Genomic DNA, 13,313 nt, shown 5'->3' on the forward strand with positions numbered 1-13,313 from the left:
ATGAGAATATGTGACAGTATGTGACAACTTTATCCCAAAGAAAAACAAAAATCTTCATTTAAAAAAAAAAGTGTAACTGTCTTTTAGCTCTTTGACCTTTTCTTTAGCACAGTGCGTAAACATCAGAAAATGCTGATTGCCAATAAATACGTCAACAGAGCCAATGTTTGTCAATATCAGCTATAAATCCTCCTGCTAATTAACAGTGGTCAGCAGAGGCTACTGTGCATGATTCTCCATTGGCAATGCACTGGCTGTAGAGAGCTACAAACATCATGTCTGTTGCCAGATCGAGGATATAAAGGATATAAAGCATATGGTACTGTGTGGGCCACTCTTACTCGTGCTCTTGTTGGTCGATCAACCAGCCATGGAGAAGAGTTGCTTAACATACAAAGAGTTCAGTTCATTTTTATTTCAAACACGCCTGGTGTGTCAAGAGACACTTTTTGCTCTTTTGTATTCTGACGTTTCTCCTGCTGCTTTAATTTATGATCGGGATACACTGTTAAACATCAAAGACTCAATGGAGATCTACTGTGACAGCTGGGACAGCTACAGAAAAACCTTTCCTCCTCCTCTGGAGTGTTCCGCACCTGACTGCGTGCTACTGTGCACAACCCGCGGCATTTACACCCTCAAGAGACGAAAAAGGGGAACGAGGGCCGGCGTCCAGGTGAAACGGAGAAGGTACCGGGGGCTAGCTGCTTGGCTGTGGGGTGACTCTCGGTGCCTGCGACCAGTTCCTCTCCTGTCCTTTGTTGGGGATGTTACGCCGCCGCCTGGGACCCGAGCCCCATGGCTCGAAAGCAGTTTGCTCACTCTGTGTCCGTCATCCATTTTCCGTTTTGCTGGTGACAGCTACGTCTGCTCATCGATCAAGGTTTTTCCCAACTCTGGAGTCGCCGCCCTGCCCGGCAGGTCCACAGGTTTGCACAGGTGTTTAATTCAAGTACCGCTGCAGTCAGCTGTAGATTCCGCAGATAAACTGTCATCAATTCGGTTCGCCCTGCTTAACGTTCGCTCTATAACGAACAAATCATTTATTCTAAATGATCTTTTTATTAAAGAGTCTCTAGATTTTATGTGTCTGACTGAGACTTGGCAGCAAAATAAGGATTACGTCCACTTGAATGAAATCTGCCCGTCTGGCTGTTCTGTCATTGGAACTCCGCGTCTTTTAGGACGTGGTGGAGGACTTGCTGCTGTTTACCAGGACAAACTCATATGCAAACTGGTGACCTCGGACTTCTTTTCTTCATTTGAGTCACAGATGATGAAGGTCGGTTCTCTGAAAACCTTTTACTGTATTTTAATCTATTGACCTCCTGGACCTGCTGGGGTCTTTCTAACTGAATTTAACGACCTTCTGACATCGATCATTAAACTGGAGAAGGTTGTAATATTGGGAGACTTAAACCTTCATATTGATGACGCTTCCTGTAACACTGCTGCTGAGCTCATCACTATCACTGAGTCTTTTAACTTTAAGCAGCATGTTTCTGGCCCCACACATACGAAGGGCCACACTCTTGATCTTGTTTTCTTCCTGGGTTTAAATATACATGATGTATGTGTGGAAGATGTCCATGTGAGTGACCATAGTTGTATATTCTTTAATTTGTCATTTTACGTGGATCCTTCACCTCCTAAATTGATGATCCAAAGGCGGATTATAAACCAGGATGCTGCTAGAAGGTTTTCTGCCATGTTTGTCCCTCGCATGGCTCAAAATGATATGGATTCACTTATTTTGTCTTTTAACAATCAATGTAAATCTATTTTAGATACGGTGGCACCTCTGAAACTAAATGTTGTCCATTCTTCTTCAAATTTCTGTCCTTGGATAAATGAAAGTATTCGAAATTTTAGGAGATATTGTCGCAAATTAGAACGTTTATGGAAGGCTTCCAAGCTTGAGGTCCATAGGGTACATCTCAAGGAATCAATTTTCTCACTTAACGACATGATAAAAAATGCCAGAACGGAATATTTTGCTAATCTAATAGCTTCAAAAAAGAAAAATCCCAGAGTATTGTCTCTCCTGATATTCCTCATGTACCAGTCTATACTAAATCTGATTGTAATGACTTTTTAAACTATTTTGTTAATAAGGTTGCTGCTGTCAGGTCTAATATTTCTCCATCATCCTCTCAGTATCACACTGACACGTTGCTTACCTCTGATACCTGGTCCTCTTTTACTCCTGTTACCTTACAGGACATCAGTGCTCTGCTTGGTCGAATGAAACTGACTTCAAGCCACCTTGATGTACTTCCTCCATCATTTTTCATTAGTGTGTTTGATTCTATTGGCCCCTGTATTCTGGAAATAATTAATACTTCTCTGTTCTGGTTATGTTGGATCTCAGCTCTGCTTTTGATACTGTTGATCACAGCATCATGATAAATAGGCTGAAGGACTTGTTTGGGATTACTGGTGTTGTTTTAAAATGGTTTATGTCGTATCTATCTCAGAGATCCTTTACTGTCTGTATAAATCATGTGCTGTCGGAAACATCAGTTCTGCCTTCTGGGGTACCTCAAGGATCTGTTTTAGGTCCTATTCTCTTTTTGCTGTATATACTCCCTCTAGGCCACATTATCAGACGTTACAATAACATTTCTTATCATCTCTATGCTGATGACATTCAGTTGTACTGTTCTTTCAAAGCTTCTGAGTAGTTTAAATTGTCTTGTTTAAATAATTGTCTGTCAGAAATCAAACAATGGTTAAATGACAATTTCCTTCAGTTAAATGCAGATAAAACAGAAACTTTGATTATTGCACCTGATCACATGCTCTCAGAAATTAGGCAGCATATCAGTTTTTTAGACCCTTCATTTCAGTCGAGTCTCAGAAACTTAGGTGTTATATTTGACAGTTCAATGTCTCTTGAGAAACACTCTAAACAACTTGTCCGGAACTGTTTTTATCATCTAAGAAACATTTCTAAACTCAAGCTACTGGTGTCAAAGGCAGAACTTGAGATGATTATTCATGCTTTTATCTCTTCTCGTTTGGATTTTTGTAACGGTCTTTTTACGTGTCTCAACAAATCAGCTCTGGATCGCCTTCAGTCTGTACAGAATGCAGCGGCAAGACTTTTAACTGGTACAAACAAGAGGTCACACATTACTCCAGTTTTGGCTTGTCTTCATTGGTTGCCTGTAAATTTTAGGGTTCATTTTAAAATTTTAGTTGTAACTTTTAGAGCTCTGCACGGTGAAGCTCCCCAGTATATCTCTGACCTGTTGAAACCTCATGCTTCATCCCGAGCACTTAGGTCTTCAAGTCAGAGGCTACTGGTGATCCCACGTACTAGGTTTAAAACACGTAGGGATCGAGCTTTTCAGGCACTGGCACCTAGGCTGTGGAACTCTCTGCCGTTGTCTTTACGCTGTCTAGACTCTACTGACTCCTTTAAAAAGCAGCTGAAGACATTTTTATACAAACGGGCTTTTAATTAATTTTAACTTGTATGTCTGATCTTATTGTAAAGCACTTTGTGATTTTTTTTTATTTTTTATTTTATCTGTGAAATGTGCTATATAAATAAATTTGACTTACTTACTTAGTTCACAATCGTTACAAAATATCATTCCATTCTTTTGTTTGAAAAGGAGTAGGCAGAAGTATACACTTATTAGTCCCTACTTGAAGTGAAAACCAATTGTTTAAAAACATGAAAAGTGTGTGCAACCACTCTCTGTACTTTCCATAATGTATTTTTCCACCCACATTATTTTATGTATTTTTTTTTTTTTAAGTTTCAAGATGTGTGGTTTTTTTCTTCATGGTAAACTCTGCTGTTGCTCCCTTCCCTATTCTGGTCGGCTAGTCAACCAGTGGTATTCAAGTTATGTGCTTTCAGGTTTCCAGGGTACTGGACGGGAGTATGTGTAGGTTTGCAGTCTGCCGTCTCCCCTTTATAAAATATCTTTAGAAAGGGGCAATACCATGGTATGATAAACTAGCTTCAAGGAAAAGGTTAAAATAGTTGCTTATGTTGAAATGTTTGCATGGTTGTATTTGTTAAAAATGGGGACTTAACTTGGAGGTTTGAGGGGGGAATGGGGCTCTCATTTCAAAATCTTGAAATTGTGTTTGCAGATATAGATGAGCTTCAGTTCAATGCATCTCCTGAAGATTTCACCAGCAAAAAAATCACTACAAAGATCCTGCAACAGATTGAGGTCAGTTTGTTCCATTTTTGTCATTTCATCAATCTGAAAATTTCAAGACTTCCTTAAAAAAGACTTCTTGAAAGTCTCTAAAAAGTTGGCCTTTCAATATTGTCAAAAATCACAACTCCCTTTTCTGTTAACATAATGTGTTGTAGTGCACAACGTGCAACACCAGGTTTCAGTATAGTGATTAAAATGTGTAACCTGCTGAAACCTCAGACAATTATGGTGGAAAAAACCCTAAATGCAATACAAGCTCCAGTGAGTGCTATAGTTCATTAGTTAACGATGTCAGGTTTTAATTGAATGTTTTGGTTTACCAGGAGCCTCTAGCCCTTGCAAGTGGAGCGCTGCCCGACTGGTGTGAACAACTCACCTCCAAGTGTCCTTTCCTCATCCCTTTTGAGACCCGACAGCTCTATTTTACCTGCACTGCTTTTGGAGCCTCCAGGTGAGTGTGATACAGGAGTAAACAAACATACCACACATAACTTGAGGCATCTCAGCTCAGTTTTATTTGTATAGCTCCAGTCCATAGCAGTAGTTCCCTCAAGACACTTGATATTACAAGGGAGAGACCCTCACAACACAACTTAAAAATGTGCTCCTTTGTGCTTATAACATAAAAATTGTAAAGTAAAATAATAAAATAAAATCGACAACAATTTCTTTTGTTATCGATTTAAATGTGACTCTTTGAAAACATAATTTTATGACTGACAGATTTAGCATTTTGGTCTTCAAAGACGGTAGAAAGTCCCGTTATCGACATTTGAATTTGGCCTTTTTAAAGTTTAACCTTGAAGACCACGTCCTGTTGGTGTACTTCCAACACTCTGGCCTCTGACCCCACTCTGTCTGCAGGGCAATTGTGTGGCTCCAGAACCGTCGAGAGGCAACCATGGAGCGTTCTCGGCCGTCCACCACAGTGCGGCGGGACGATCCTGGTGACTTCAGGGTGGGTCGACTGAAACATGAACGAGTGAAAGTTCCCAGAGGAGAGACTATGATGGAATGGGCTGAGTCCGTCATGCACATCCATGCTGACCAAAAGTCTGTGCTAGAGGTGAGAGGTGGTTTGTTTTTAACAAATCACAAAAGAAAACCTTCTGTGTCTACTGCTAGATTTGCAACATGCATTACAATTATCGGTCCGTGGCATGCCAGGCTAAGTGTGTCTGTGTGTGTTTCCAGGTGGAGTTTCAGGGTGAGGAGGGAACGGGTCTCGGTCCAACTCTGGAGTTTTATGCTCTGGTGGCTGCAGAGTTTCAGAAAACGTCACTGGGAATCTGGCTGTGTGATGATGACTTCCCTGACGATGAGTCACGACAGGTCAGTATTACCACGTTCACAAAGTGACAGGTTTAAAAGTAAAGTTGGTGAAGAATCCCATTCTGTCATATTAGGAGACATTAAAATGAGGATCAAACAATGAGGTTAGTATGGCAAAATAATAATAGAAAAGGGTTGTTATTGTTGCTGTTGTTATTATTATTATTAGTAGTAGTAGCAGTAGCATTAGTGTTATATATTTAAATGTTGTAATGTCAGTGCTAATCTGTCTTAGTAGCTGTGATCAAATTTGAAGGTGGCATTAAAAGCCAGTGGTCATTAAGCAAGGGAAAATAATGTAAGTTTAAAAATAGGGATAAATTTATCAAACAGTGACAGTGATGATGCTTTTTTTTATGTAAGAAGTAGAGATGGCACGATACCACTTTTTTATGTCCAATACCGATATCATAAATTTGGATATCAGCCGATACCGATATGAATCCGATACTGACCTAAATTACTGGATCGGATATCGGAGAAAAATAAAAAATGTAATCCGATCCATTAAATATCACGAAAGCACCTCACAAAACTTGCAACACGCCGTAACTCACCTCAGAACGTTAGCACGTCGGAGCAGTATGCATCACGTGATAGAGCGGCTGTGGCATGCGGGACCTGTCGGTGGTCTGGATAGCATTTGGAGCTTCGCTAGCAACCCGGCATTTCATCTCCGACAAAGTTATCCCGAGAGAAGTAAAGCAAGTGTGTAAGTCCATCTCTGAATGTTTGTAAAGCATTCCTGCGTTAAGCTTACCAAACGATATATGGAGCGACTGCCTCTTCTGGCTGCTACTTCAATCATGAAACTGCTTAATGATCAGCTGATCGGCTTTTCTGTCGCGAGTCCGTCTCTCTGGTTTGTTTTTGGCCCACTTTGCACCAGAAAGAGGAAACCAGCGGCTGAACAACAGCAGCACGTTTAAGCTTGATCAGCTGTTGTTAGAATGTATTTAATATTACTTTCTACTCGAGGATCTTTTTCTACGTAGCTGACGGCTGGTAACTGTGCAGGGGCGGATCTAGCAAAGTTTAGCCAGGGGGGCCGATAGGGCATTAACAGGGAAAAGGGGGCACAAAGACATACTTTTCTTTCTTATTCTCATTTAAAATGTCGAGCTTTTAATAAATTATTATCCGAATCTTACACCCAAAGTTTTAATTTGATGTAAAATGAATGGAAGTCAATTACTGTATATAGTGACTATTAAGTCTAATATATATACCCTAGTAAGCTATAGTACTTTTTCCTTTGGGAAGGTACCATCTGTGCAGTCTGCAATTTTGTTGAAGAAAGATGTTGAATCTATTTAATATTTCTTGAAAAATAATTGATTTCTGTGCTTTTTTTTTTCCCACACTGCATCAAATTAAGGTTGATTACGTCGATTAAGCATCATGAGGTGGAGCGTGAGGGGTGGTTCCCTATTTTTTATTTATTTATTTTTGTTGTTGCTGGGAGTTGGAACCCTATTAGTTAGGTTGCTTAATATTTACGCTAAGTACTCTTTAAAATACCAGAATAGGGAGGATGGTGTAGGTTTAAGTTTATTAGATTGATCAGTATTGCTGAACTATGAAATTTTTTTTTTTTGCATACAGGTATAACAGAATAGCTTTAGTGTAGTTGTTGTTTTAAACTTGAGTATGAACTTATACAAAATGCAGCAAGATATTTAAAAAACAGTTTTGTTGATTAAAAAACACTATATCGGATTCATATCGGTATCGGCAGATATCCAAATTTATGATATCGGTATCGGTATCGGACATAAAAAAGTGGTATCATGCCATCTCTAGTTTCTAATCAATAAAACTGTTTTTATAATATCTTGTTGTTGTTTTTTTTAACTTCAGTTTGAGCTTATACAAAATGCAGCAACACTAAAGCTATTCTGTTATACCTGTATGCAAAAAATACACTGCACCCAAAATATTTCATAGTTCAGCAATACTGATCAATCTAATAAACTTAAACCTGCTCCATCCTCCCTATTCTGGTATTTTAAAGAGTAAGCAACCTAACTAATAGGGTTGCAAACTCTCAGCAAAAAAAAAAAAAAAAAAAAAAAATAGGGAACCACCCTCCACCTCATGATGCCTAATCGACGTAATCAACGTTAATTTGATACAGTGTGAAAAAAAATGGACAGAAATCAATTATTTTTCAAGAATAATTAAATAGATTCAACATCTTTCTTCAACAGAACTGCAGACTGCACAGATGGTACCTTCCCAAAGGAAAAAGTACTACAGCTTACTAGGGTATATTAGACTTAATAGTTAATATATACAGTAATGGACTTCTATACTTTTTACATCAGATTAAAACTTTGGGTGTCAGATTCAGATAATTATTTATTAAGAGCTCGACATTTTAAACGTAGAAAAGGATCCTGGTGTAGAAAGTAATATTGAATAAATTCTAACAACAGCTTATCAAGCTTAAACGTGCTGCTGTTGTTCAGCTGCTGGTTTCCTCTTTGTGGCGCGAAGTGGGCGATAAACAAACAAGAGAAACAGACTCGTGACAGAAAAGCCGATTAGCTGATCATTAATCAGTTTCACGTTTGAAGTAGCAGCAGGAGAGGGAGGGGGAGAGAAGAGGCAGTCGCTCCACATATCGGTTGTTAAGCTTAACACTGGAATGCTTTACAAACATTCAGAGATGAACTTACACACTTGCTTTACTTCTCTCTGGGATCACTTCCTCGGAGATGAAATGCCGGTTTGGTAGCGAGGCTCCAAATACTCAACCAGACCGCCGACAGGTCTCCCACGCCACAGCCGCTCTATCACGTGATGCATACTGCTCCAAGGTGCTACGGTTATGAGCCGAGTTATGCCATGTCGCAAGTTTTGTGAGGTGCTTTTTTGATATTTAATGGATCAGATTACATTTTTTTTATTTCTCTCCGATATCCGATCCAGTAATTTAGGTCAGTATCGGACCGATACGTAATATCGGATCGGTCCATCTCTAGTAAGAAGTACCACAAAAAGTAAGTTTTAAAATTAAGGAGAAAACCCCCCAAAAGAGCCTTGATTCCTCTTTGCCACAGCAGGAATCTTCAGTGCCTTAGCTCATTTTAAAGTAACAGATGAGAATTAACAGATGTCCCTCTTATGTTTGTCTCAGGTGGACCTGGGTGGTGGACTGAAGCCTCCCGGTTACTATGTGCAGCGTTCCTGTGGTCTATTTCCAGCTCCGTTCCCTCAGGATAGCGAGGAACTGGAGCGAATCACCAAACTCTTCTACTTCCTGGGCATCTTCTTGGCCAAGTGCATTCAGGACAACCGGCTGGTCGACCTACCAATATCACAGCCCTTCTTTAAGCTGCTCTGCATGGGGGACATCAAGTCTAACATGAGCAAGCTGCTATACCAGTCTCGAAGCTCACCGCAGGGTAACGACCCTGAGCGGCCCCACCTGCAGCCCTTCCTGCTACTGTCTGAGGTACAGTCTGAAGCATCGACTGAGGAAAGCCAGGAGACTTACTCAGTGGGCAGCTTTGATGAGGATTCCAAATCTGAGTTCATCATGGACCCACCAAAACCAAAACCTCCAGCTTGGTACCACGGTATCCTGACCTGGGACGACTTCCAGCTTATCAACCCACACAGGTCTCGAGACAGTTTTTAATGTTTAGCGTTCTCACAGTCAGCCTGAAAGCTCATGTTTTACCCAAGCAGGTCACCCTCTAGCTCACTGCTGAACCTGAACACATCCCGTGACATGTAGTACTGCTGAAGTTAAGTTCTAAGAAAACCATGAAATATAAGATGTGAGTTTTGGTCATTTTGAAACTTCTTGAAATCTGAGCAGCCTTAATTTTAAAGCACTAACAACAGAAACTTGGAAAGTGTCTGCCAACACTAAAAGGCTTGTGTTATCATCTGCACAAGCTGATGTGGTTTAACAACATTTGGTTCAATTTTGTTAAAGTGAAGCATGACTGAAACCTCATTCAGACAGAATTAACATGCAAAGTTAAGGAAGCAGAGCATAAAAAGAATATGTATTTTAAACTTGTGAAATTCTAGGATCTGTTCTGGTCTGCAGCAGAAACACAAATGGGGAGAGAGACGCACTAAATGAGTAGGAAATGATAAAGTCAGAGAGAAAGCAGGTCAACAATAGAATAACTACACTACAGCAGACTCATGATGCCCTTTTCCTCTCGCTCCTCTTCCTGCCTCCTCCAGGGCGAGTTTCCTGAAGGAAGTGAAGGATCTGGCAGTGAAGAGGAGGCAGATTCTGGCCAGTAAGAGTTTGTCTGAGGATGAGAAGAACACTAGGCTGCAGGACCTGATGCTGAAGAACCCGCTGGGCTCTGGACCTCCCCTCAGTGTCGAGGACCTCGGGTAAGAAAAGACGCATACAAAGGTGCTGAAGGTGTTACTCTTGTGGTAACGCGATCTGCATCTTTAGTGTTTGCTTAGAAGGGCTAGAGGTTAGTAAAGACCAAGACCAAGAGGACCGTGATAATAGCTGCTTTTTACTGTTACGCCTATAGTCCTTTTGGGGATACCAGACTGTAGTTTTTAATGCTCTAAATGTTTCATTTTAACATTGCAAGTCTAAGGGATTCACTTCCTTTTGGGGCCAGCCTCAAGTGGTACCTAAAGAAACTGCAGTTTTGTTGTGTGTTGGCTTTGTTCATCAGCCTCAGGGGGTTCTCCTTGCTCTAATCACAGCATACACAGCACGCTGAAGTCAAACTGGAGCTACCCTTTACCAAGAGCTAATAATAGCATTAGCAATTCATTTAAAAATCAAAAAAGACAAATGAAATGGCAAAGAAAGTGGTACATAGTTATTTGGGAAAAGATGAAGATGAGTGGTACCAGGAAAGGTTTAGCATTTGTTTGCTTAAAATAAACAACTGGACTGAAACAAAATGACATTCACTTAACAGCACTATTTTCTTACAATAATGTTTTCACCAGAAACTGAGATGTGAAAAATCTTGTTTCATGTGAGACCACATGGGTTAGAATAAAGTCTTATGAAGTATTTGGGTACCGAGATTTAACTAGGCAATCTTTGTTGTGGTCAAAAACATCTGAGCAGAGGAGCAGCTCAGTAAATAACTTGTGTTCTAGTTCCAGCTGACAAGCACACATGCTGTCAGGACTGTCGAATACTTGAGCTCAGTATTTGCAGTGAAAGAGTTTGCACAGCAAAAGCAGAAAGTTTACGATTTTTGACTTGTTTTCCCATATGACACGGACCAGATGTTTGACAGCCACTTGAACTTTTCTCTGCAGGTTAAACTTTCAGTTCTGTCCATCCTCCAAGGTTCATGGTTTCTCTGCAGTGGATCTCAAACCAAATGGAGACGATGAGGTAAAAATGCCTCAGAGCAAGCTTCTTATGTGGATGGAAATATCTTCACGTAAATTTGCACATTTTACAAGAGTTCACTGAGTGTTTACTATGTGTATAGATGGTGTCCATGGAGAATGCAGAAGAGTACGTGGAGTTGATGTTTGACTTCTGTATGCACACTGGCATCCAGAAACAGATGGAGGCCTTCAGAGGTAAATGTGCAAAACTGGCACATTACTTCTCTACAGTGTCCTGTCTGTGGAGAAATCTGTTTTGCCCTCTTTGCTAGTTTTTCAGAAAAAAAACCAAAAAACACAAAATAAAATGGTTTCCTGTTTAAACGAGGAAAGAGGTGGACAACATAAAGCAAGAAAGTAGTGCTCTGTGTTCACAGGCAGTTGTTTTAATGCTGGGAACGCCCTTGACCTAATTGGACTTGGTCTTGGTAAAGTTTGAGCTTTACCGAGGCCGACAGGAGGAGATGCTATTGGCAACAACATGAAATTTTGAAAAATACACAGCTGCCAGTCTATTCTCACACCTGTTTCTAACCTGAGCTCCTTACTTTTTTTTTTTCCCCTAAAGATTGACTCTCATTTTAGACCCTTATGTTCTCTCGACTCATTGTCACAATAGAATTGATTCCATTGCGACAAGAAACTTTTTTGGTTCCCTTTCCCTGGCAGTTTAGTAAATTTGTGATTATTTCTAAAATCGAGTGAATACTTGGGTATCTAATATCATAAATGTTTCCTCTCCTCCTCAGAGGGTTTTAATCGAGTGTTTCCAATGGAGAAACTAAGCTCTTTTAGCCATAAGGAGGTGCAGATGATCCTCTGTGGCAACCAGTCCCCTTCCTGGACTGCTGACGACATCATCAACTACACAGAACCAAAGCTTGGTTACACCAGAGACAGGTATGACATGTTACATCAACACTAATGGAAACACCAAAAGTTGATTCTGTTCATCTGGACGGAGCGTCATGGTAACGCTATGTCCAGATGAACAGAATCAACTTTTGGAGATTTACTTTCCTGGGTGATTGAGAATGCTAATGGAGACACTGAGCCACGGCATCGTGTATTTAACCTCTCCTCTTCCTTCAGCCCTGGCTTCTTGCGGTTTGTGCGAGTCTTATGTGGAATGTCATCTGATGAGCGTAAAGCCTTCCTGCAGTTTACCACTGGCTGCTCCACCCTGCCACCTGGTGGTCTTGCCAACCTTCACCCCCGACTCACCATCGTCAGGAAGGTAAACTGGCTCTCTGAATGACTGAGTTTGTTAATGTGTGTAGTTTTAGTCAGTAAGCTGACTGACTGTTGCCTCCGTAGGTGGATGCCACAGACTCCAGCTACCCATCTGTCAACACTTGTGTTCACTACCTGAAGCTGCCCGAGTACTCATCTGAGGACATCATGAGGGAGCGCCTGTTAGCCGCTACCATGGAGAAAGGCTTCCACCTCAACTGACCACCGCTGCCACACTGAGCATGCTTCTCAAGTCATCTGTCCGTCTCGCCTTGTGACTGACGGATCAGCCAGCCAATCCAAACCAGCTGACTGACTGACGGCCGGACCTCCTGCTACAGGAGGAGGAGGATTTATGTTGCAGAAACAAAATGAAAGAAACGCTGTCACATCTTTCACACCTCTCTGACCGCCTCCTTCATCATCAGCAGCAGCATCCTCTTCCTCACCATCCTGAGCTGCTGCTGCTGGTCTGTTCCCAGCTTTGATGCTGCAGGCTTACGTGTGTGTGTGTGTGTGTGTGTGTGTGCGTGCGCTGATCTCCTCCTCCTGTCTGCTCTCAGTTTGGTGCCTGGTTTGACTCGTAGCTTCTGTTTTCACTTCCTCCTCCCTGAAATGTTCATGGATCCCCACCTCCCCCCATTTATTGCTTTTTGTTTTTGTGTGTGTGCGACAGTTCTCTGGTTGTTACTGACCAGTTGTAAAGGTCAAAGGTCAGAGAGCCTTTGGTGTTTGTTTTACAATGAAGCTATAGAGACAAAAACACTGGCTGTGTGCAAGGCACATCTAAAGAGAAAGATTAAAATAAAAAAAAGAAAGCTCTGCTATCCCTGTATTTTCTTTGTATATTATAAACATTTATTTAACTCAAGTTGCAATTTGAGGTAAACAGATATTTTCAAATGTGTATGCTCCAAAAAAAATAATCATTAAAATGTTTGCAAAGTATGAAGTAAAGAATGAGTCTTGTGGTCTGTGGAAGAATATGAATCTTTGATTTTTTTTTTTTTTCCCATTTCGTTTGCACGTTTAAGTGTTTCAGTATTACAACCGCACTTCAACCAACATGAGGCTGAAGCAGATTTATCATCTACAGCAGTCCAGTTGCTGAGAATCACCGCGTAGAGATGTAATTGATTTAGATATTTATCTTGTAGCCTTTTTCTAAAATTTTTTTGCAAACTTATCATACAGATGTTTCAGTATTAA

At 40.8% G+C, this 13,313-nt stretch overlaps 1 protein-coding gene across 1 annotated transcript in view; it reads left to right on the forward strand.

Moving 5' to 3' along the window:
- The window catches only part of hectd1 (HECT domain containing 1), a 46,790-nt gene extending 33,729 nt beyond the window's left edge, over window positions 1-13,061 (forward strand). The window contains exons 34-44 of the mRNA XM_026191824.2: window positions 4,114-4,196; window positions 4,511-4,638; window positions 5,052-5,253; window positions 5,382-5,519; window positions 8,662-9,146; window positions 9,729-9,887; window positions 10,794-10,872; window positions 10,973-11,066; window positions 11,621-11,771; window positions 11,964-12,108; window positions 12,189-13,061. Coding sequence (XP_026047609.1) covers window positions 4,114-4,196; window positions 4,511-4,638; window positions 5,052-5,253; window positions 5,382-5,519; window positions 8,662-9,146; window positions 9,729-9,887; window positions 10,794-10,872; window positions 10,973-11,066; window positions 11,621-11,771; window positions 11,964-12,108; window positions 12,189-12,326 — 1,802 coding nt within the window. The 3' untranslated portion in view covers window positions 12,327-13,061. The remainder of the gene's footprint in view (window positions 1-4,113; window positions 4,197-4,510; window positions 4,639-5,051; window positions 5,254-5,381; window positions 5,520-8,661; window positions 9,147-9,728; window positions 9,888-10,793; window positions 10,873-10,972; window positions 11,067-11,620; window positions 11,772-11,963; window positions 12,109-12,188) is intronic.
- The last annotated feature ends 252 nt before the right edge of the window (window positions 13,062-13,313 follow it).

Source organism: Astatotilapia calliptera, chromosome 19 (genome assembly GCF_964374335.1).
Source record: "Astatotilapia calliptera chromosome 19, fAstCal68.1, whole genome shotgun sequence".
Classification (NCBI taxonomy): Eukaryota; Metazoa; Chordata; class Actinopteri; order Cichliformes; family Cichlidae; genus Astatotilapia; species Astatotilapia calliptera.